The sequence below is a fragment of the Aplysia californica genome, unplaced genomic scaffold (genome assembly GCF_000002075.1).
Source record: "Aplysia californica isolate F4 #8 unplaced genomic scaffold, AplCal3.0 scaffold00774, whole genome shotgun sequence".
Classification (NCBI taxonomy): Eukaryota; Metazoa; Mollusca; class Gastropoda; order Aplysiida; family Aplysiidae; genus Aplysia; species Aplysia californica.
The window spans coordinates 193,016-215,622 of record NW_004798044.1 but is presented as its reverse complement, the minus strand read 5'-3'; the positions used below and the strand labels follow the sequence as shown (position 1 = coordinate 215,622).

Genomic DNA, 22,607 nt, shown 5'->3' with positions numbered 1-22,607 from the left:
GAAAATCGTTATTGTAGATGTTTTACAGCCTCATCGACTTCATTTAGATGGAGGGCTGCTTCGACCCTGCTTGTCAGGGCCAGCCTGGGCTGAGAGGGATGCGACATTCCAGGAGACTCGCATGGGAATCAAATTCACATTTTAAGCATGAGGCAACAAAGCTAACCATTACCTACCTACTTTGGGATTTCCTTTTTCAGCGTAATTTTAAATCAAGTTTGAACCCACAATCTCATTTGGAGTTCGGTGGCCTAACCACTAGACTGTTAACGTCCTGGAGGGACATTCGACCCATACAGTTACTGGTCATCACTGTGTAAGATGCTGACATTCATTTTTCTCTCTCTGGGGGCTCCAGTAGCTGAATGGTTGGTGAGTTCAGGCTCACAAGAATGTCAAGCATATGTCAGTGACACTGGATTTAAGTGTGTGGTCACTGGGATGTGTCCTTTTATTTTATTTAATAGAAGTTTTACAGCACTTGCAACTGCATACGGTCATATGAGCACCAAGGGGTGGATGTCAACAGAGGAGTCATTACAGGGAATCAGGCTTACTCTGCTCACCTCTCTAGTTTCAGTTACTGTTTTGATGTTAGGGGATATTGGTTTTGTATTTAACACGCTAGCATCTGTCCTGTAGAAAATCGTTATTGTAGATGTTTTACAGCCTCATCGACATCATTTAGATGGAGGGCTGCTTCGACCCTGCTTGTCAGGGCCAGCCTGGGCTGAGAGGGATGCGACATTCCAGGAGACTCGCATGGAAATCAAATTCACATTTTAAGCGTGAGGCAACAAAGCTAACCATTACACCACCGTCATAGTCATGCATATGCTAAATATTTGTTTGACTGTTGGGTTGATGTAATGTTACATATGGGGTGACCTGATCCCAGACATAGTCTGAAAATCATAAAATGATAACAATTTATTGTACTTTTGTCTGGATGGTTCTCATTTCTTGCATTCACATTTTTGTCTGAAAAATTGTAATAATGATGCTTGAATCTGCTAAGAATGTTTGTTTCTGAAGCTACAGTTGAACCTTTCGAAGACAACCATCCATTGTTGAGAAAAAAAGTCGACAGATCATTGTTTTGGACAATGCTAATATAATATAAGACTATGGTCTCTCATAACTGACTTTAAAAGTCATTTGTACAGGTACAGGTAGTTGTCTTGGACAGTTGGTCGTTAAATCAGGTTCGGCTGCTTTGTCATTATTTTCACTTTCACATTAATGAACAATAAGTTTGTCCATTCCTGTGAAGAATATTGCAGAGGCGAAGATGTCTAGGGATGCTCAGATAGATTTCAATTTCGTACTGTCGTTTCCATCCATGAGGAACAGTGGAGATGAAGGACTTATCATTAGCTCAGTAGGTACCGGTGTTATGCTGGGGTTATGATATGGGTCACCCTGGTTTGAATCCAAAACGGACCCTCCTGAGCTTGTGTTGTATTGAAATTTTTTTAAGCCTCTCCTTTCACTTGACTGTCGTGTCCAAGATAGACGTTAAAATGGCAGGCCCTGTCTCTTAATAATCTTGCAGAACTGAAAGGGGGGCATGTGAAATTCTCCTCAGTCTTTGGAAAAGAGATCGCTTGAATTTCTCCTTACTCATGGTGTTAACACATTTTTCTCTCTGTTCCCCAGGATGTGAGTGAGTTTCAGCACAAGTTACTGGATTGGCTAGAAGACGCCTTCAAGGTTCCCGTCGACCCCAGGTAAGTGTGTTGCAGAGTTGGGTCGGACTCGATAATATTTAGCCTTGGCAAGCGACGAAAGGTTTGCTGGAAATACTCTGGACTATAACAAATCGTCTGCTTGTGAAGGCTTGTTCACTGCACCTCTGGTCGTCGGAGACACTAGTTCTTTTAGTGAGTCTATCCATTCACCCGTGGTTTAAGTGAATGAAATTGTTGAGGGTACAAAAAAAAATGTCTGAGGTTTGCAGTCTGTTTGCATGGCTGTCCATTACTCGCTCGCTGGGACTACGTCCATGAGTAACAAACCCGTCTATCCGTTCACCCCTACTCTAACGTGCTTATGTGGACACCCCTCCAAGTGGGAGCAGAAATGATAGTTATGATAATGGTGTTGATATGTAGGGGGTTTTTTTGTTTGATTGATTCTTTAAGTTTTACGCTTGCTTCAATTCAATTTATATCATTTAGGAGGCAGCTTCATTCGACCAAACATGATCTAGGCTTTCTCTTTGTCAATACTATTGGGCTGCATGTCAAATATCTTATGTCTTGCAGGCTGTTGGAATATGGCGCTGACAGGTCCTTCTTCTGTAATGTCTGTTTGTTCTCTCTCTCTCTCTTTCTCTCTCTCTCTCTCTCTCTCTCTCTCTCTCTCTCTCTCTCTCTCTCTCTCACACACACACACACAAACACACTCACACACACACCTTTATTATTTGATGTGCATCTTTTTCCTCATTGAATCATTTCATTTATTTTGTAAAGAATGATGGTGTGGAAACCTCTTTTCTTTCAATTTCTTTGAGGGTGGGGGGGGTGGTGGAAGCCACTGGTGGGTCCTACTTCTTTCCTTTCTGCTGTTTCTTTCTGTTGTATGTTTTCCCAGCACTGGATGACCGCTATTGTGTCGATGTACTTCTCTCTACTCAAAAGTTACAAACCCTTTGAGCCCGGGTACCCCCTGAACCATTGGGACCTGTCCACCTAAGCTTTATTGTATCCCATACTAGATTCATACCACAAGACACTGAGGTGTGCATTTGATGCACAGAAGTCTAAATGGGTAAAAGTCGGTTCAAATAAATAAACTCGCACAAAAAAGTCAAGGAACAAAAATTCAAAGAAAGATAACTGAAGGACAGTGCAACCGAATTTATTCATTTTTTCTAAAAAAGATGCTTTCGACTATTTAGATTAAGTGTGTACAATTTTAGACTTCAACAAAAACGAGAATTCATGTAAAATGAGTTTAAGTCACACTGGTCGGATTTCAAAAGTCTGAAAAGCCATATAGTTCTTCATGAACATTGTCAGTAGTGGATGTAGCCACTCCGTTTGATCAAACACTCTGCACAGCGTCGACTCATGGACAGGACATGCCTTCGGAGAACTTGTTGCGGTAGGTTCTGCCACTCCTGGACGAGGCAGCCCAAGAGTTGTTGAAGGTTTTGTGCAGGAGGGTGGTTGTCCTTATCTACCAGTCAATGTGATCCCAAATGTTCTCTATTGGGTTCAAATCCAGACTACAAGCTGGTCAGTCCATGCAGGTGACAGCTCACTACTGCAGGAAGTCCCCCACGATGCATGCGCGATGTGGCGCGGCATTGTCGTCATGCAGTACAGCCTGGGGTCTAATCTGCTGCAGGAGAGGAACACCAAGGGGACGCAGGGTATTTTTCCCTGTACCTTACAGCGGTCAAATTGCCCTGTATATGGTACAGAGGGTCTTGTGGTGAGCTGAGAAGCCTCCACATACCAGAACGAACCCTCCACCATAGGGCGCCACCTGCAGGATGTACTCAGGGTGGAACAGCTCTCCTCAGCGTCTCCAGACGTGCGCTCGCCTTTCTGGGTGCAGCAGGTTGAATCTGGATTTGTCTGAGAGGACTACCTGGTCCCACTGACATTGTGTCCACTGTGAAAGGCGAGCAGACCACGCCCGGCCAGCTGCTTGGTGGGGCGGCGTGTGCCTTGGGCGCCTGGCAGGGGCACCAGAAGCAAACCTGGCTCTACGGATACGGTTCCTTACCGTGTCCTCGCTGGCGTGGACTTTGGCTGTCTCCCGTAGTTGGTCCCTGGCGCCGTTTACAGTTGTGGTTCGGGGCGTCACGGCCTGTCTGACGATGAACCGGTCAATGCTGTCGATGGTCAACATAACATGGCGCCCTGGTCGAGGCCTGTCCTGGACCCTTCCGGTCGCTCGCCATCTTTCTTACAGCCTCTATATGACTAATGGGGATATCCCAAGTCGATGTGCAACGACTGGGAACGTGGAGCCATCTTGGAGCCGGGCAAGGGCTCGTTCTCTGTCGACGTCAGGCAGCGAGCGTCGTTGGACCTTCGTGTTGTAAAGAAACATGGCTGAAAAACGTTGGCTTATAAAGGGTTGTAAGTGAGCAATATTCACAGCTAAGACATCTGTTTAGCACGTGCCTAGCTTAGTTTTAGCTAACAGTCCCTATGCCAATGTTGATGAAGTAGAGAAATTTTGCCAATTTTTCATGTTTTTCGGCCGTGTTTTAGAATGCCCTCCGCCGTCACTGTGAAGCTGGTGCGGGTAAATTTGCTGTACAGGCAAACTGTGTCTAGTCGTCAGTGCATGTGCCAAGTTTGGTAGACTGATCTTAACGGGTTTGTGAGATATTGAAGTTTAAATTTGACAGGTGAAAACACAAGTTGTTCCTTGACTTTTTTGGGCGAGTTTAGATCGCGCTCATATGACCTTATGCAGTTGCGAGCGCCATAAAACCCCATACTAAACAACAAATTAAATGGATGTAACCAGTAACCAGCGTCACATGCTTTCACCTGGCAAAGAGTGAGACTGTTTTTGTTTCTTCCGGACAGCCTGTCTGCGGGTGCGAGCCAGCATCGAGAGAACCCTGTCAACCAGCTGTTCCAGGGAAAGTACAAGGCAGAAGGAATCCACGAAGGTGATTTTATACTCTCAGGTTTTATAGGCTTTCTGTCCATCTTTTAGGTTTGGGGGGGTATCTTTTATTGTTTTCAAAGTTACGAAATTTGGAGGGGAGATTTAGTGTGTTTGTGTATGGGGTTTCAAAATTGAGAAACTTGTAAATGGAATTTGTGGAGAGATCTGGGGGTAGGTGGTACCCTTAGTTTTGTGTTTCAGTAGCCTATGAAACTTACAAGTTTGAACAAGTCAGAAGCAGTTTTTGATCAAACTTTGTGCTGGATGGTTGTAAAAGCTTTTCTCAGGTGGTTGGAGAGTGCCACTTGTAGGTCTTTTCTTTCCCTCTCCTGTTTCTCTCTAGCTTGCTTTTTCACTGCTCTAAATGAAGGTGGATATTTACTTTGCTTTTTTCCTTTTTGCATCTACTTTTCGAGGATGATTAGAGAACACTGCAAGTAGGTCCTACCTCTTCTATTTCCATCTCGCCTTTTTACTGCACTAAATGACTGTCATCATGTTGATGTGCGATGATATTCATCACTCTAATGACTGCTTTTCAGGTCATTTTTAACCAGTGCATTCTGTCCCTCACACCTCCCCAGGCACGGTGTTTTCTCAGGAAGTGACCTTTGGTCAGTACCCGCTCAACGTGGTGGGCTTCAGTGACATTCACGAGAGCCTGGAAGCTACAACAGCTCAGGGCGAAATCGAGACAATCAGCAGGGACTCCAGCAAGAAGTCTGGCCAGGAGGTAGGCATGCCGCATCCCCGCACAGCTGCTGGAACTTTTCCACAACTTTCCAACCTTCTATCTGAAGATTTACGGATAAAAATAAAATATAAACGACACATACGCATGCATGCAGGCACACACACACACACACACACACACGCACTCTGCGCATCGTCCGGCGGTAATAACCCTGTTCCCCATCGGACGGATACCAGTGACAACTGTGTCGTTTTATTTAGTGCTAGTTTTTGCTTGTTTTTCTTAACTATTCCAGAACCAAGTTTTTTAGGAATGACTAAGCCTTTGTTTCCGCTATTTAGAAGTTAGAGGCAAACTTTTGGGGTTATAATGAGACACGGTGCGCCAGGTTTGGGTGACCGTAGAAGAAAACTGCAGGAAACGGTGGAAATGACTCAGGGTCTAAAGAGTTAAGTTCTTTTATGGAGGATCAGTACAGTATTTCTTTTTTTTTTTACTTCTATAATGAACAACTGTACTGCAGTAAGTTTTTGTCAGCGGAACCATTTAAAGATAGAATGATTCCGAAATTTCAATTTCTAATTTATTCGAAAATTAGTCACAGTTTCACTTTGATTTTTTTACACAAGTAGGGTAATTGATCAGGCATTCAGTTTAGCAAATACAAAATTTTGGCGCCAACATGAAAAAAGGCATTTTGTCAGCTTACGGCAGTGTAGGTTATTGAAAGTTGAGAGGATTTGTTATATGTGTCACGACATGGTGGAATCAGGCGCTCGTCAGTTTTTGGACATACAGAGTTATTCGTATTATTTTAAAGCCTGTTCATCTGCCTTCCTTTTGGTGAACAAAAAAAATCCATCTGTGTTGAATAGAAGTCGTAATATTTGCGATTTAACGGGGACAGGGTCGCCTGGTTTCAGAGGTAAAATTAGTATAAGTGAGAAAATGACCACCAAAGTTTAGAAACTTCCAAAGCCTGAGAGTCTTTGGAAACTGAAAATTTGCATTTTTTTTTTTTGGCGCCTTTAATCAATGTTTTTCTGTAAAATCCACACAACAACTGCTGATTTCTTTGATTTCATTATTTTGACAAGAGCCTGATTTCACCGCGATGCTTCACATATTGCTTTGGATTCATTGCAAGTTACTGGTGATGTTTCAGATCTGGTTCACGCACCTGCCCGTCGTCTTGACCTTTGAACTTTCTCGGTTTGGCTTCAACCAGCAGCTGAACAGGGCGGAAAAAATTCATCAGCAGCTGAGTTTTCCGCCTGTCCTTTATGTAGATAGGTGAGTTTTGTTTTTGGACTTGTAGTAAATAATTTCCCCTTTCTGTAGCACTATGATGTTTTGAAAAACAAGACTTCCACATTTATAATATCTGCGTAAATTGTCCTATTTCAGTTTTGTTTATATATTTATCAAACTCCGAAATGTGATACCTGACTATTAAGACAGATAGATGTGTTCTTTTCTCTTGAACTGAAACTTAAGAAAAGTAGGGGTTTTTTTCATTCAATTGACAGTACTTAGTTGGTTTATTCTTACAAGGTGAAGGTCTATTTCCTGTTTTGTCGCTGAAAGTTTTCATTTTAGAAATGCATACGTCAGCATCTGTAAATGTTGCAGTTATTTTCATAAAATCTCAGTGAGTTCCCAGTTATGATTGCGTGCATAGATGTGTATATTATTATGTTAGGGAATGGAGTCTGGGTTGGAGTGGAGTGACAGCCTATTCTTTTCTACATGAAATGGAAAAAAAATGGAAAAAAAAACATTTTGTGGGCGGTTGACGGGTGCTCTGGTGTGGTTTGCTCCTTCTTTCATATAAAAATCTATCATCTCTATCTCCCCTCCTTCTTTTTTGTGTTTGTTACTCTCTTGTGACACCTCTAATCTTCGGCACTTATATGACCTTATTGTGTTGCAAGTGCCGTAAAACTCTTACTAAAACTAAAACAAACATTTTTTTTCCTTTCCTGTCATACGTCTATCGTCCTCATCTCTCTTCCTTTATTTCCTCTGTTTGTTTTTCTCTAGTAACACCTCTAGTCTTTAACACTTATATGGCCTTGTTGTGTTGTAAGTGCCCTAAAACTCTTCCTAAAATGAGATCCGGGGGTTTTTTTACTTTGGTCTTTCTTGGCAGATATTTGGAGTGCAACAAGACGGTGACCCGCCAGAAGAGAGAGGAGGCGCGGAAACTGAAGGAGGAGCTGGGGAGTCTGCAGGCCAGACTGGACAAGTGAGTGTCATGGCTGCCACTGACTGTTAGGGTTTCAGTGTGTCGTACGTTTACTTTAGTTTGCTTCTCTTTAAACCCTTTGAGCCTAGGTGGTGCATAAAATTGCCCATACGCCTAGCCACCGGTACACTGGTGAGCGAGACCCCATCCCCAGCCCGGCTTGCCTGGAACAAAACGTGCATGGAGAACAGTGTTTGCTACACAGGGCGTTATCGATTATTTTGAAGATCTTTCTGAATTAGATACTGGTAATGACGCACTGAAAGACCACAATGGAACAATCAGTATTGGAGGCAGGACAATCACAAACTTGCGTTTTGCCGACGACATCGATGGATTAGCTGGTGAAGAACAGGAGTTCGCCACACTAGTGGAGCGGCTGGACACAACCTCAGCGGCTTACGGCATGGAGATCAGTGCCGAGAAAACCAAGCTAATGACCAATAATACCAATGGCATCAACGCAGACATTAAAGTCAGGGGCGAGAAACTTGAGACCGTCAACAACTTCAAATAGCTTAGATCAATCGTCTCAGATGAAGGCTCAAGACCAGAAATTCTCTCCAGAATCACGAAACAACAGCAGCGCTGTCAAAACTGAAGCCTATTTGGAAGGACAGAAATATCACGCTTAACTCGAAGATCAGACTGATGCGCTCACTGGTCATCTCAATATTTTTATACGCCTGTGAGTCGTGGACACTGACAGCAGAATTGGAGAAAAGGATTTAGACAACAGAGATGAGATGTTATCGCAGACTCTTTTGCATCTTATACAAAGACCTCATTTCAAATGCTGAGGTACGGAACAGAATTACAAACGCAGTGGGGCAGCATGAAGATCTACAGACTACAATGAAGAAACGAAAATTAAAATGGTAAGGGTATGTCACAAGATCCACAGGACTTGCCAAAACAATCCTACAAGGAACCATACAAGGAAAGAGAAAGAGAGGAAGGCAGAGAAGGAGATGGGAGGACAACCTCACAGAGTGGACTGAGAAGACGATGGGTGACAATCTGAGGAAAACAGAGGACAAAGAGAAATGGCGAGAGCTGGTTGTCAGATGCAGTGGTGCCCCCACGGTTGCCCCAACCACGGGATAGACGAAGAAGAAGAATGACGAGGACTACCCTGAGTGGGATATGGAATGTGATTCAGACGATGATATGAATATGAGTAATATATCACTAATGAGCTCAGGTAGAGGGGCACAGGAGGTCAGGGCTCAAATGGCTAATGATCTCAGTATTGAAACATTATATCATCAGATGGGGGATGTCACACAAAAGTTAAAAGCCACATTTGTCAAGCAAAAGCAACCTTCCACAAAATGAAACAGATACTCACAAACATGAATCTGTCACTGGAAACCAAAAAAAAGAGTACTGAAAAGTTACACTTAGCTAATCCTATTACACAAGTGCGAAGCATGGACAATCAATTGACAGCTGGAAAGAACAATTGAATCAACAGAGATGTGGTTCTTAAAACGCATGCTGCATATCCCATTGACAGCTAGAAAAACAAATGAAGAAGTCTTGGTTGAAGCAAATTGTAAACGACAGCTTATGACGAATATACGAAAGCGACAGGCAAATTTCATTGGACACACAATGCGGAAAAAAGCATTAGAGAATATAGTAACAACAGGCAAGTTTGATGGAAAGAGAGGCAGAGGCAGAAAGAGGGAAAAGATACTGGATAAGTTGACAACATAGCTGGGATCAGCAAGAACAACAGACTCCATTGCTGCAACGCCAGACAGATGGAAGTGGAGGTCCATGATCGCCCTCGCCAGTTGGCTAGGCACCGGATGATGATTGAAACACGGTATAGTCGAAACTAAGACAGCCACCCATTATGGAGGAGAAAAGTGACCGCCTTGCACTTACTTTTACTGTTACTTTTTCATCCTCTGTTGCCACTAAGCTGGAGAGAGATGCAGTTTGCTATAGTAGGCCAACTCTGCACTTCTTTCAACTGGGACACTATAGCTATCTTACACAGTGTCATTATAATGTAAAAAAACAAGTAAAGGAGAAAATGGGAAGTGGCCGTTTGTACAGATGATTGTCTTATACAGGTGGCCGTTAGAGCAGCGTTAGCCTTATTCAGGCCAAATGCCGTGGGTGGCGGGAGGAAGATGTTTTTGCTCTTAGCGGTATTGATGCACTTACTGCTGATGAGATGTGGCCCATTCATTCTGTGGGAATGTAAGAGTAATAGCCATTTATTGTGTGGACAGCAAGATTTATAGACAGAAATAACTGAGGGGAAGAAAGGAAATTGGAACACCAATCAGAAGCACCCTTCAAGCACCTGTGTTGATAGTCTTTTGATTTAGCTCTAGGTAGAGGGTGCTGCTGGTAGGTCCTGCTTTCCTTTTATTCTATCTGTCCGTCTTGACTTTTTTCCTTGAACTAAATGCTTTTCTGCTTTTCTTTTCTTTTTCTTTTTTTCTTTTTTTTCTTTTTTTTTTTTTTGGGGGGGGACATTCTTCTACTTAATCAGATAAATGAATCTGTATTTGTTCATTCCTTCTATGTTCTTCCCAGGTTGATGAACTTTCGATTGAATTTTTAAAATCCTGCTTCTTTTCTTTCAGTCTGTTGTTTCCATCTGTCTTTCTTGATTTTTTTCCCTCTGCACTTAATAGCACTTATTATGTGGATGTGCTTCTCTTTACTCAAATGAAGCTGTATTCATTCATTCATTCCTTTCCTCCTTCTTCCTAGATTCATGAACTTTGGGTCGAGCAGCAAGAGGTACCCCCTGCCAGACGTGCTGCAGTATGCTCTTGAATTTGCCCAGAGTTCTCCGTCTCGCGGCCCGGAGATCACAGTACCTCCGACCTCGCCCCATCACCCCCATGATGTGGAAATGGAATCTCCAGTGCCATGTTCAAGGTGAGCAGCCCACCTCTTAAATGGTCCTTGTGCTTTTGTTTATTGCAGAGCGGGACTTGTAGTTATGTCCGTTTCACTTTTCCTTCCTTCTAAATTACCGTTTTTGCTTCGATGTGCGTCTGTTTACTCATAAAAACCTCTATTGTGGGTGTTTGGCATGTGCTCTAGTGTGTTCTGCGCCTTTTTTCCTTTCAAACATCCATCGTCCTTATCTCTCCTCCTTTTCTTTGTATGTTACTCTCTAGTTACACCTTTAATCATCAGCATTTATATGACCCATTTGTGTTGCAAGCGCCAAATGGGTGGTTGGCAAGTACTCTGATGTGGTTTGCTCCTTCTTTCCTATCAAGCATCTATTGTCCTGATCTCTCCTTTTTTGTGTGTGCATGTTACTCTCTCATAACACCTCTAATTACCCACTGGGGCCGTGCTACTGACTGAAGTGTGTTTAGACCATTCCTATAGGGGGGACATTAACATGTTCTTATGCTCAGTAGAATAGTAAATGGGCTGATTCATCAATGTCATGCTCATAACTGTTCCTGAACTGCAACGGGGAACTGCTGCTTTTTCTTTCCTTATCCTTACTATTGTCATTTTTCCTTTAATTCTTTTGTATGTTTGTCACACTCTTGTAACCCGCTATTTCCAGGGTGCCTTGATAGTCGAAGCAGACTTAGTGCTGTTGAAGATATAGAGGTGAGCAGAGTAAGCCTGATTCCCTGTAGGGACTTCTCTGTTTACATCCACCCCTTGGCGCTCATATGACCTTATGCAGTCGCGAGCGCCATAAGAACTGTACGAAAAAAACAAAAACACCTCTAATCTTCAGTGCTTATGTGACCTTATTGTGTTGCACTTCTTTAAAACGCTTACTAAGACTAAACTAAAACTTATTTCTCCTCCTTTTCTTTGTATGTTTCTCTCTAGTAACTCCTTTAATCATCGGCTTTTATTTGACTCCTTTGTGTTGCAAGTGCCGTACCGGTAATACTCTTACTAAAACCAAACTAAGCAAGTGCCGTAAAACTGTCACTAAAACTTAACTGAAACCACCTTTTTCTTGCTTCGCCCCCCCCCCCCTAGAGTTGAGAATACTCCAGAAAAGTCATCCCTCTCCGCTGACGTGTCCATGTCCTCGACGGGAGAGTGCTCGCAGACACCTGCGTCCTCGGCAGCACCGTCGTCTGTTGGCATGACGAGTACGCCCACAATGTCCATCAACACCTCCTCCTCCTCCTCCTCTGCGCTGGCATTCCCAGGATCCTCGTCGTTCAGCGTGGCGGCCCCCACCCCGGCTCCTGCCTCCTCGCACGCTCACAAAACAGGGGAGAAAAACGCCTCTGCTCTTCCTCCCCCCTCCTCCTCCTCCTCCTCCTCCTGTTTGTCGTCCTCTTCAACAGCGGCCCCTGAAGCAAAAAAGTTCAAGGATTCGTCGACGCAGTCGGACTACAGTAACAGCAACGCTGGCGTGCTCTTATGCCCAACCTCCACTGCCGCCGCCGCCCCTCTTCCCTCCTCCCACCCCTCCTCCTCCTCCTCCCCCCGCACACACAACGTTGGCCCCCAGCCCGGGTCTTGCTTCCAGCCCCCCGACCCCTCCTCCCCTTCCCCCTCAGCCTCCCCACTGACGTACAGCAACACTGCCCCGCCACGCGGCTCACCGCTGTCTTCTGTTCCATTCCTGGAACCTCACCCAAAGAGTGTGACGGAGGAGGAGCTGAGAGTGCTTCAGGACTGCTTGCGACGCTGGAGACAGGAAGTGGAAGCTGATGTCAGAGGTCTGTACCCAATTCGCTTCCTCAGAATTACAAAGTTCTTTCTTAAATTTTTGGGCCGTTTTGAGTTCCTCAGACCATGAGATCACAAACCAAATATTCTGTCTGCTCTATCAAAAGAGTAAGATTATTCGGATTCATTATCAATACATTCAGAGAATTGTATTCGAAAAAGCGTGACATGATGTGAAACTCAAAAACAAGGTGCTTAGCAATTAGAAGTTGTTTATTTTCGGAGCTATAAGTCCTGTGAGCAGTCGGAGGGTGCTCATCATTCAGAACTTCAAGTTTGCAGGGTTCTTATAGTTCATTTCACTTAAGATTTCAAGGTTCAAGGGAAGTTGGAGGGTGCTGATTGTTCAGTTTTATTCAGGATTTCGAGGCTTGGAGGTGGTTGTACTGTGTTTAATGTTCAATTTTGTTATGGATTATGGCACAGAGAAAATTTTCTTTGGTTTTTTTAACATCTGTGGAGATTTAACATGACAAAAGTAAGGATGGATCAGGATACATGTATGTTGTTACTTTAACGTTGTGTCTGGGCTCATCAACTGGAACTAAAAGAAAAATGAAAATCATGCTTTCTTTTTACAAACATTTTTAGGGCTATAAAGAGATGTTGAGATGTATGAAATGAGCATATATTTTTTTTCTTTTTTACGAACTTTTTCAGAGATACAAAGAGATATTGTTCTAAATTAAATGAGCATTATGTTTCCTTTTTACAAACTTTCTCAGAGCTACAAAGAAACATCTCCACCCTGAAAGGCAAGCTGGATAGGATGTACTCCGACGACTACATGAAAAAGGTTTGTGGGCATTATTTGATTTCGTCAGGGGTGCCTTTTTTCCAATGTTATTTCTGTTATTTTCACTTAATTCAATTTTTTTAATGGTTATTTTATTCACAGCATATCGATTGTTTAGTGCAAGACTCCTCCATATACTATTTTGAAAAGTGATGTATGATGAAGTCTTACTCGGAGCAGTTGATTTGTTTTCTTTTAAACTCCATATTAGTTTTTTTCTATAAATTGTCTTTTTATTAATTGGTTGTGCAACTTTGCAAATTTTAATGTTATTCTAAGAAACTCCCAGTGGCATCCCTGTGATGTAAGTGGCGGGTGGTGTGAGGGTGCCCCTTGCAGGTCCTGCTTCTTTTTTTTCCCCTCTTTTGTTTTTATGACTGTGTGTTTGTTTTGTTTTGTGGTTTCCTTGCACCAAATGACCCTTATTGTTATAGTGATGATGTTTTATTACTCTACCAGTATTCATGCAATGCTTCAAGATTTTTTTTCTCCTTCACTTAAGTCTGTACAGTGCCTTACTAATTGTATTTTTGGTTGGAGAGCGCCACTGGTTGGTCCTACTTCTTTAATTTGCTTCTGTTGTTTCTGTCTGTCTGTCTTACTTTTTCCCGGCACTAAATGACATTTTTTTTTTTTGTGGGTGGTTGGCAGGTGCTCTGGTGTAGTTTGCTCCTTGTTTCCTATCAAACATCTATCGTTCTTATCTCTCCTCCTTTTTCCTGCTTGCTACTCTCTTGCAACACCTCTAATCTTCAGCACTTATATGACCTTATTGTGTCACAAGTGCCGTAAAACTCTTATGAAAACAAACAAACAAGGTTTTATTTTTTGCTTCTCTACCAGTTAACACACAATGCTTAAGGGTTTGTTGTTGGGTTCTTTTTCTCCCCCCCCCCACCCCACTCACATACCCCCACCAGTACCCTTACCACCTGCACTCTGTTCTGGTGCACGAGGGCCAGGCGGTGTCCGGTCACTACTGGTCCTTCATCTACGACGACCGCCGCTCCAAGTGGCTCAAGTTCAACGACATCACCGTCTCGGAGTCCTCGGAGGAGGAGATGCACAAGGAGAGCGTGGGCGGCTTCCACAACGCCAGCGCCTACTGCCTCATGTATGTCGACCGCTCGCGGCTGGAGCGGGGTCAAGGTCAGTAGTAGTTGGTTGTTTTTTTTACTTTGATCATGTAGAGGATTTTTACATTCTCAAGATAGATATGCGACCTTTGATGTTGTTTTTTTCTGTTTGTTTTGGATTTTGGTCAGCCAGAATCTCTCTCTCTCTCTCTCTCTCTCTCTCTCTCTCTCTTTCTCTCTCTCTCTCTCTCTCTTTCTCTCTCTCTCTCTCTCTCTCTCTCTCTCTCTCTCTCTCTCTCTCCCCCCCCCCCCCCCCTCTCTCTCTCTCTCTCTCTCTCTCTCTCTCTCTCTCTCTCTCTCTCTCTCATATATTAGATGTACAAACAATCTCGTCAGAATAGTTCTGGACTTTTAAAAAATTTTCTCGTAGCCAGTTGACACCTTCTGTTTTAAACCTCAGGTGACAGTAACACCAGTGCTAAAGCCGCGCACGACCTTCTGCCCAGCCTGCCCCTTGACCTCCGGCGAGCGATCGAGGAAGACAACGCCGTCTTCGACCAGGAGATACTGTCCTGGGACGAGGAACAGCGGAGAAAAGTGGCAGCGACCTCGGCGGCGTCTAAGTCGTCGTCGGTGTCCACAGCCACGCAGCCAGCCTCGACCTCCGCTTCGTCGTCATCTCTGCCGTCCACCGTTCAGCAGCCCTCGGGGTCGACTTCGACCTCGACCATGACCCCCACGACATCCTCCTCGTCTCAGTCGTCCCAGTGGCGTCTGGTGTCGGAGATGTGGGCGGAGAACCCGGAGCAGCCAGCTTCAAGGTCGTCAAGGTCACGGTCAGATGATCAGGACGTGGTATTCACGGGAGAGCAGCGACCAGGTGAGGGGGGGTTGGGTTTTTTTTCCATTTTAGAACGAGATTCTTACAGCACTTGAAACACAATCGGGTGATATTATATATTGTGAGCACCGAAGATTGGAAGTGTTAATAGAGTGTAACATACAAACGCTATAGTATGACCATTATTGTGTCGGTGTTCTTCTCTGTACTCTAAATCAAACTTGACACACACGCTTAGATCTTCCTGTCCCAGTTAAGGGTGGTTGACAGGTGCTCTGGTGTGGTTTGCACCTTCTTTCATATTAAACATCTATCGTCCTCATCTCTCCTCCTTTTTTGTGTTTGTTACCCTCTTGTAGCACCTCTAATCTTCTGCTCTTATATGACCTAATTGTGTCACAAATACAGTAAAATGCTTACTGTAAAAAAATGTTTAAGTCTTGCTTCTTCCCTGCATTATACAACTGTTACTGTGTCGATGTGCTTCTCTTTACTCAAACTCAAATTTGGCGCACATGCGTGTCGGGGACTCTCGTAGTCTAGAGGTACAGTGTTCGCCTCTCATTCAATAGGTCTGGGGTACAAAACCTAATAGTGATGGAAAATTTTCTTCTCTTAAATTTTGTCCTTTCACATCCTTTCTTTCTTTCTAATCATGTTCTGTCATCACTTTGCGTCTCCACTTTCTGCCTCCCCTCTTTCCCCCCTCCTCTGAGCTCTGGACTCTTTCTACTGTGGTAGGTAAGATCTAACACATAGCTTTCCCGGAGAAGGGTGAAAAATTTCAGAAGTACCGTGTGCAAGTTGTGCACTTTAAAGCGCCATTGGTGGTCCTAAAATCGATGAAAGTATGCTTCAGCAGCCACTGGGGCAAAATTCAAAATTCCTTCCAAACTGAAAAATAGAACAATTAATTCCATCTTTTTGGACAATAATCATCCCTTGTTCCCTCAAATAAAAATATCAGTCACAAGTAAAAGACCCAGGCTTCTGATATGTAACAAAGAAAGATACAGAAGGTCATTCTTACCATCATCCATCAAACTTCTTCCATCTTAATCACCTTGTTATAAGTATTCATATGACCTTAGAGCATGCATCAGAATACCATTGAGTTACAATCATAATACTGAGTGTATATCAGCTTAATATTATTATTGTTTATATTACTGTTCATTTATATTAGCCTTGTGACTGTGAGCCTGTTTGTGAGTGCACGCACACTGCATGTGTGTGCATGTTTGTGAGTGTATGTTTGTACGTGGTGAAACACCGAACCAATGTGCCAGGATCTTAACAATAACAGTGCATCTTATCTTATCTTATGACCTTATGCCCCAACCCATGCGTGTTCCCATCCCAGGTGAGGTGACCATCATCCAGCCAATGAACTCCTCCTTGTCCCACCTGGCCAAACTGCACGCCCAGCTCTCCCTCCAGGCCACGCTTTCCGCCGTCACCCAGAGTGGCCTCTCGGCCGTTCCCGGCGTGACCCCTGACGAGGTCATGATCAAGGTGAGGGTCACATGATGGATATTGTGAGTGTGAGTTTGGGGGGGGGGGGGGTGTCAAGGAAGGGCAAAGTGAGGGTCGGATGATTTGGGGGGGGGGGGGGTGGTCTAGGAAAGTCAAGGTCAGGTTATGGAAATTGAAGGTCGGGAATGGGGTCCGGTCTAGGAAGGTCAAGGTGAGGGGCAGGCAGAAGTGGGGGCAGGGAGATTATTTTATTCTCCTCCTCCTCCTCCTCTTCTTCTTTTTCTTCTTCTTTTCTTCTTCTCCTCCTCCTCCTTCCTCTTCCTCTAAAGAAATACAAGATGTTAAAATGCCAAAAAACACAAATTATCTCAACCTGTCAACTCACATGGGGTTTTTTTGGTCCGCCCTCCCATCAGTCCCTGGAAAGGGAGCTCCAGCGTTTGAAGAGCGCTTCCAAAACCTGGCTGTCCAAGCAGTCATCGGAGGACCCGCGGCTGGACCACATGGTGCTCTACCTACTGTCCAGCGCAGCTGACCTCAACACCATCAAGGTGGTGCTCAGCGAACAGTTCTCTCTCTGCGAGATGCTGGACACAGTCAGCAGGTCAGTGCGGGTTCTTTGAAAAAATAGAATGATGATGAGTAAAATAGAGTAAGGTGGAAAGTGTTTGTTGGTGGCCTATACCCTGGTGCAGGGTGAGAAAGGCAATGATGATGATGATGAGTAGAATAAAGTGAAACTGCATGGTTATCGATTTCCATGAGGGCAACTTGGTTTACAATAGCATCGATAAACATGCATACATGAATGCAGTCGAATCTGTTCAAGATGGCTGCTCATTGTCTTAGACAGGTGGATGTCTTGGACTGTATCATTTTAATTTTTTTTAAACAGAGAAAAGAGGTCCTTAGTATAAAATACTAATCTGGGGCCAACTGGTCGCCCCACAGCTCGTGTTATAGTAACACTGCGTGTGTTGTGTGAGCTCATTAATGTGCAGAGCAACGCGCGCAGTCGCTGACCTCGATTCTCCGACGATGCACTAAGGCCGAAGAAGGATTGCAGCGTCTCGGTATTTATGGTCTCTGGCCCCGCAATCACAAAAATGAAAAAAAAATTTTTTTACAATTTAGAGTTTACATTAATTTGATGAGAAAGCACATTCAATTCTGCATGTAATGTGTAAAAGACACCTCATTCTGTTCCAAAATAAAGAAATGAGGGCCGTTCTACATTCTACAAATTCTCCGTTATTGCCCTTAAATCTGCAAATTTCAGAGCGAGAATTTTATAATAAAACCATCTATTTCCATGCGTATTAAAAAATTTTTAAGTTTATTTAGTCATTTTTATTTGATAAAAAATACCGTACAAAATCTTTCTTTATAAAGGTAAATTTATTTTATGGGCGACATATCACATCATCAGCCGTTGTATAAATTTATACGGTATAGTACTGCATGAACTGCTGGGAGATAAAACAGGTTCGACTGTAATAGAAAAAATAAGTAAAATTTTGCTATCAATTCCCATGAGGAAAGTTGGTTTACTGTGATAAAGTTACCCACGTACGTATGCAGTCTAACCTGTCCAAAACAGCTGCACCTTGTCAAGGAGAAAAGCAGTCATCTTAGACAGATGGTCATCTTGGAACATGTCATCATAAAGTAAGAACGTTGCAAGAGGGGTGGTCGTTTGTACAGGTGATTGTCTTGGACAGGTGGCCATTTGAGCAGCGGATTAGACTATTTTGATACTCATTTTTTTTAAAGGTTTCAGCATAGACCTCTCTTTGCCACTTGTTGACTACATTTTTTTCCAACAGAAAAAAAAGCTGTACCATCTTCTTGTCTTATTTTTTTCTTACAGAGTGAAGGGCGTGCGGCAGAAGGCTCAGGAGATGTACTCACAACTCTATCGTCAGTCTAGCGACGACAGCATCAAGAACTACAAGGTGATACTCTTCCTCTTCTTCTCTTTCTTCTTCTCTTTCTTCTTCTCTTTCTTCTTCTCTTTCTTCATCTCCATCCTCCTCCTCCTCCTCCTCCTCCCCATGTACTTCTTGTTTCTCCTCTTTTTATTCTTGTTCTTCCACTTGTTGTTATTGTTGTTGTTATTGCTCTTCTTTCTTCTTCTTCTTTCTTCTTCTTCTTCTTTCTTCTTCTTCTTCTTTCTTCTTCTTCTTCTTCTTCTTCTTCTGCTTCTTCTTCTTCTGCTGCTTCTTCTGCTTCTTCTGCTTCTGCTTCTTCTTCTTCTTCTTCTTCTCCTTCTCCTTCTCCTTCTCCTTCTCCTTCTCCTTCTTCTTCTTCTTCTCCTTCTCCTTCTTCTTCTTCTTCTTCTTCTTCTTCTTCTTCTTCTTCTTCTTCTTCTTCTTTCTGCATATGAAGGGCTTTATAGTTTATTACTTCTTTGTTTTGTTTTCGCTTATTGGCCATAGTCTTTACCCAGAAAGACCCTTGTAGAAGTGGCGTTTCGTGATATCTTCGCTAATTGTTGTCTCCCTTTGTCATTGTCTGATGGTTGGAGGGCTCCAATGGCAGGGCCTACTTTCTTTTTCTCTGTTGTTTCAGTCTTTCTAGTCTTACTTTTTCTGTGGACTAAATGACCATTTTTTTTGCCAATGTGCTTCTCTTTCCTCTAACGAACAGAAACAGAATGACTTTTGTAGAAACTGTCAGGTTGATTTGCTTCGCGACTCTAATCAAACAACACTGAAGATCTTTGCTGAATAATCAGTTCTCACTGTTGTCTCTTTGTCTATATCTGGAGAAAGATCTTTGCAGAATCACCATCTAGTTAATTTATTGTTGTCAGTATCTGCATCTTCTGAAAGGCCTTTATTGAATGACCATTTTCCTTATTCATTTTTGTCTACCTTTGTCCTCGTACTGAGAAAGACCTTTTTTGAATAACATGAGAAAGACCTTGGTAGAAAGAAGCACTGTTCTTTTATCTTATTGTTGTCTCCCTTTGTCCTTGTCTTAACCAATACCTTTGTAGAATTGCTGTTCTTTCAACTCATCATTGTCTCCCTTTGTTCCCTATCTTCCTCAGTTCTGTAGGTGGTTGGCGAGTGCTCTGGTGTGGTTTACTCCTTCTTTCCTCTTAAACATCTATCGTCCTTATCTCTCCTCCTTTTTTACGTTTGTTGTTTCTCTCTTGTAACACCTCTAATCTTCGGCATTTATATGACCTTATTGTGTTGCAAGTGCCGTAAAACTCTTTACTAAAACTAAAACTAAATTCCTCAGTTCTGGCACAAAAGGTACCACCACTTCAGGCAGGCCGTCTTCATGTTCAGTGTGGCTGTGGATGCGTATTGTGCTGACAGGTAGGTGTGGCAGTGTTTCATTATATTTGGCCTTGCGGGGTAGAAAATTACTTAAGTCTAAGCTTCCGCTGTTACATCTGTCCTCATGCTGGTTAAAACCGGTCGCTTTTAAGATCAAGGGGGCCATCCCGAAAAATGCTGTTTTGAGAAAATCGAAAGTATAAGTTTTTTACCCTTGTTCAGTTTCTTTAAAAGACAAGGAGTTTTCTCTATAACCAAACAAATATAAGCACCAATTATACCAAACTTCTCCTATAGATAGAACAATGGCCACTTTTGGTGCAGGTCCAGATTTCTGGAAACCCCCGAAATCTGGGTTATCCCGCTTGTCCTTAAAAGCAACCGAATATTTTGTGAAATACAGTTGAACCTGTTTTAGACAACCATCCATTGTCGAGAAACCACACGCTCGTAAGGCCGCAGTGCTGTGTTTACGCTACCTACATTTATGTCTATTAATCTTTTTCCTTACACCAAAAAAATCATTGTGTTGGTAAGCTTCTCTTTACTGAAAAACTAAGGGATAACAAAAATGGGGAAGCTTCAATTCAATACTTTGGTATCAATCTTCTTCTCTTCTTCTCGATCGCATCTCACTTGAAGTCTGGTATCTGTCATAAATTGGGCCGTCCTGCTCAGTTGATCTGTCGGCCGGTATAGCTTCTCTTGTAGCGTCAGTGGGGTTGGCCACATTTCCTTTCTCAGGGCCCTGTGTGTCTTGCTTTGGTATCAATGTGTCTGGGAGTTTTTATCTTGGTGTATCCCTTGATATGCTCTCTTCATTGAAAACACTTAAGGCTCAAGAAACGGGCAAGATTCAACACTGATATCAGTGTGTGTTTATTTCTGTCTGTGTGTTCCATCGACAGGTTCCAGGAGGCCTTGCCCTACTTCAACCAGGCCTGGCTTCACAACTGCGAGCCGGACGTCCCCAAGTCCATGATGAACTCTGGGGGTCAAATTGATCCCAAGATGTTGGCTTCTCTCCGCAGGAGATGTCTGCAGGTATGCCCCTTTGATTTTTTAGATTAGTAAGAGTTTTAAGGCACTTACAACACAGTTTGGTCGTATAAATGCCGAATATAGTTTGTTAGATAAACGATTGAATCTGAAAAAGGATGGATTGCTTGAGAAAGGTCCCGAAAAGGTTGTATGTATTAACAGCCTCGTCGTAAGAAATTTACAAGAGCATTTTCAGCAAAGACATTTCTTCAAGGTACAGTCGAACCTGTGTAAGATGGAATCGCAAGGGAGCGGGGAATTTAGGGGGAGGTGGGGGGGGGGGGTCAAAGGCCCAGCTGGTGGGATCAAGGATCGCTTGTCTGATCGGCAAGCAGTGGTCAAAACTTCACACCTCTCAGCTGCTATCCTGTCTGATAATGACATGTGTCAGTCTTATGTATCCAATTACCACCAGTGCTTGCCTTTCATAGGACCACTGTTTAACCTATTAAAAACAGAAACGTTTGAACATCTTCTTGGCTTCCACCCACCAATGCCATCCGTCGCGGCAGGCATTGGTTAATCTAATTTCACACCTCTAGCTTCTGGTTACACAGGAAAGTTTCCGTAGGGGCTCGCTACTTGAGCACTCTCACGCGCGGTCGTGAGATATCACACCCTCACTACACTGACCATCTGTATTGCTCAGGGCTCACATGATGGGGTAACTTCTACCCCCATTTCACTCCTACTCCCCTTCCTTGCCCAGCGGCATGGCCTTGGCGTTAAGTTTAGAGCTGGCGGAACCAAACTTGCGAGTTTTGTTTCAAATCAGGGCTGAGCGGGCAAAGCATTTTCCGTCTTAGACAGGTGAAACCCTCGGAAGGGAGGGGATTTTTCTTTCCGTTTCCGCTTTGGACAGGTTTCCGTTTTATACAGGTGATTGAAGAGGAATATATCAAGGGGGGAGCGGGGAGATTCCGTTAAGACAGGTTTCCGTTAAGGCAGGTTCCACTGTACACTCATGATCTGTGCTAGAATTGTCCCATGTAAATTTCTTCCACTGAGACTTTTCATACCTCCTTTTTTTTTTTTTTTTTTTTTCTTTGGTTTGTTAGATTTTGAAATCTAGCATGTTTGATTTTAGTTGATTTGATCACATTGTGCCAAAATGATAGCGTTTGCCCCTCCATGAAGGGAAATGTGGCTTCCCTCAAATATATCATAATAAAAAAATATTGAGATTTGAAGAAATAAAGAAACTGTCTGCAATGTGCACAGGGTAATAGGACACGACCTTCGAAGCAACACGAGGTAGGGGGTTTCTTTTATCTAGTGTCTAGGTTTGTCTGCTGGGATCGTGGATCCCACTGAAAGTGGATTGGCCCTCACAGGAAAAGTCAAACAGCCCGTTCCCTAAATCATCTTATTTGTGTTGATGACAATCACAGAGGTTGACAATAAAGGTATTTGAAGGGGGGGGGGGGGGTTGAAAAAAGGTTTAGAACAAATCGCTACCTGAGAATTGCAAAGTTCTCTCTGACAATTTTGGCTATTTTGAGTTACTAAGGCCATGCAATCAAAAACTAAATGTTTTATCTGCTCAATCAAAAAGATTTTTCAGAGTCGTGATCAGTACATTCAAAGAATTACATTCGAAAAAGCTTGCCATGATGTGAAACTCAAAATCTTTGACGTCAAGTTTCTTAAAACGAGGCACTGAGCAGATAGAACTTTGTCATTCATAGGTAGCGAAATAGGAAAGAGAGGAGGGGATGAAGGAGCTATATTAAAATAATAACTCAAGTTGTGTTGGAAATGGTGTAAAGTAAAAAAGTTTTTTTGTGTGTGTTTTTT

General features: G+C 43.2%; 1 protein-coding gene across 1 annotated transcript in view; it reads left to right on the top strand.

Moving 5' to 3' along the window:
- LOC101861849 (ubiquitin carboxyl-terminal hydrolase 28) overlaps positions 1–22,607 on the top strand; it is a gene marked incomplete in the record, with an annotated part of 39,639 nt that overhangs the window by 15,435 nt on the left and 1,597 nt on the right. Inside the window, 15 exon segments of the mRNA XM_013088597.2 lie at positions 1,660–1,730; positions 4,560–4,645; positions 5,229–5,377; positions 6,504–6,631; positions 7,491–7,586; positions 10,326–10,496; positions 11,583–12,277; positions 13,013–13,083; positions 14,004–14,232; positions 14,620–15,039; positions 16,364–16,515; positions 16,893–17,080; positions 18,347–18,431; positions 19,729–19,808; positions 20,678–20,813. Of these exon segments, the coding sequence (XP_012944051.2) occupies positions 1,660–1,730; positions 4,560–4,645; positions 5,229–5,377; positions 6,504–6,631; positions 7,491–7,586; positions 10,326–10,496; positions 11,583–12,277; positions 13,013–13,083; positions 14,004–14,232; positions 14,620–15,039; positions 16,364–16,515; positions 16,893–17,080; positions 18,347–18,431; positions 19,729–19,808; positions 20,678–20,813 (2,757 nt within the window).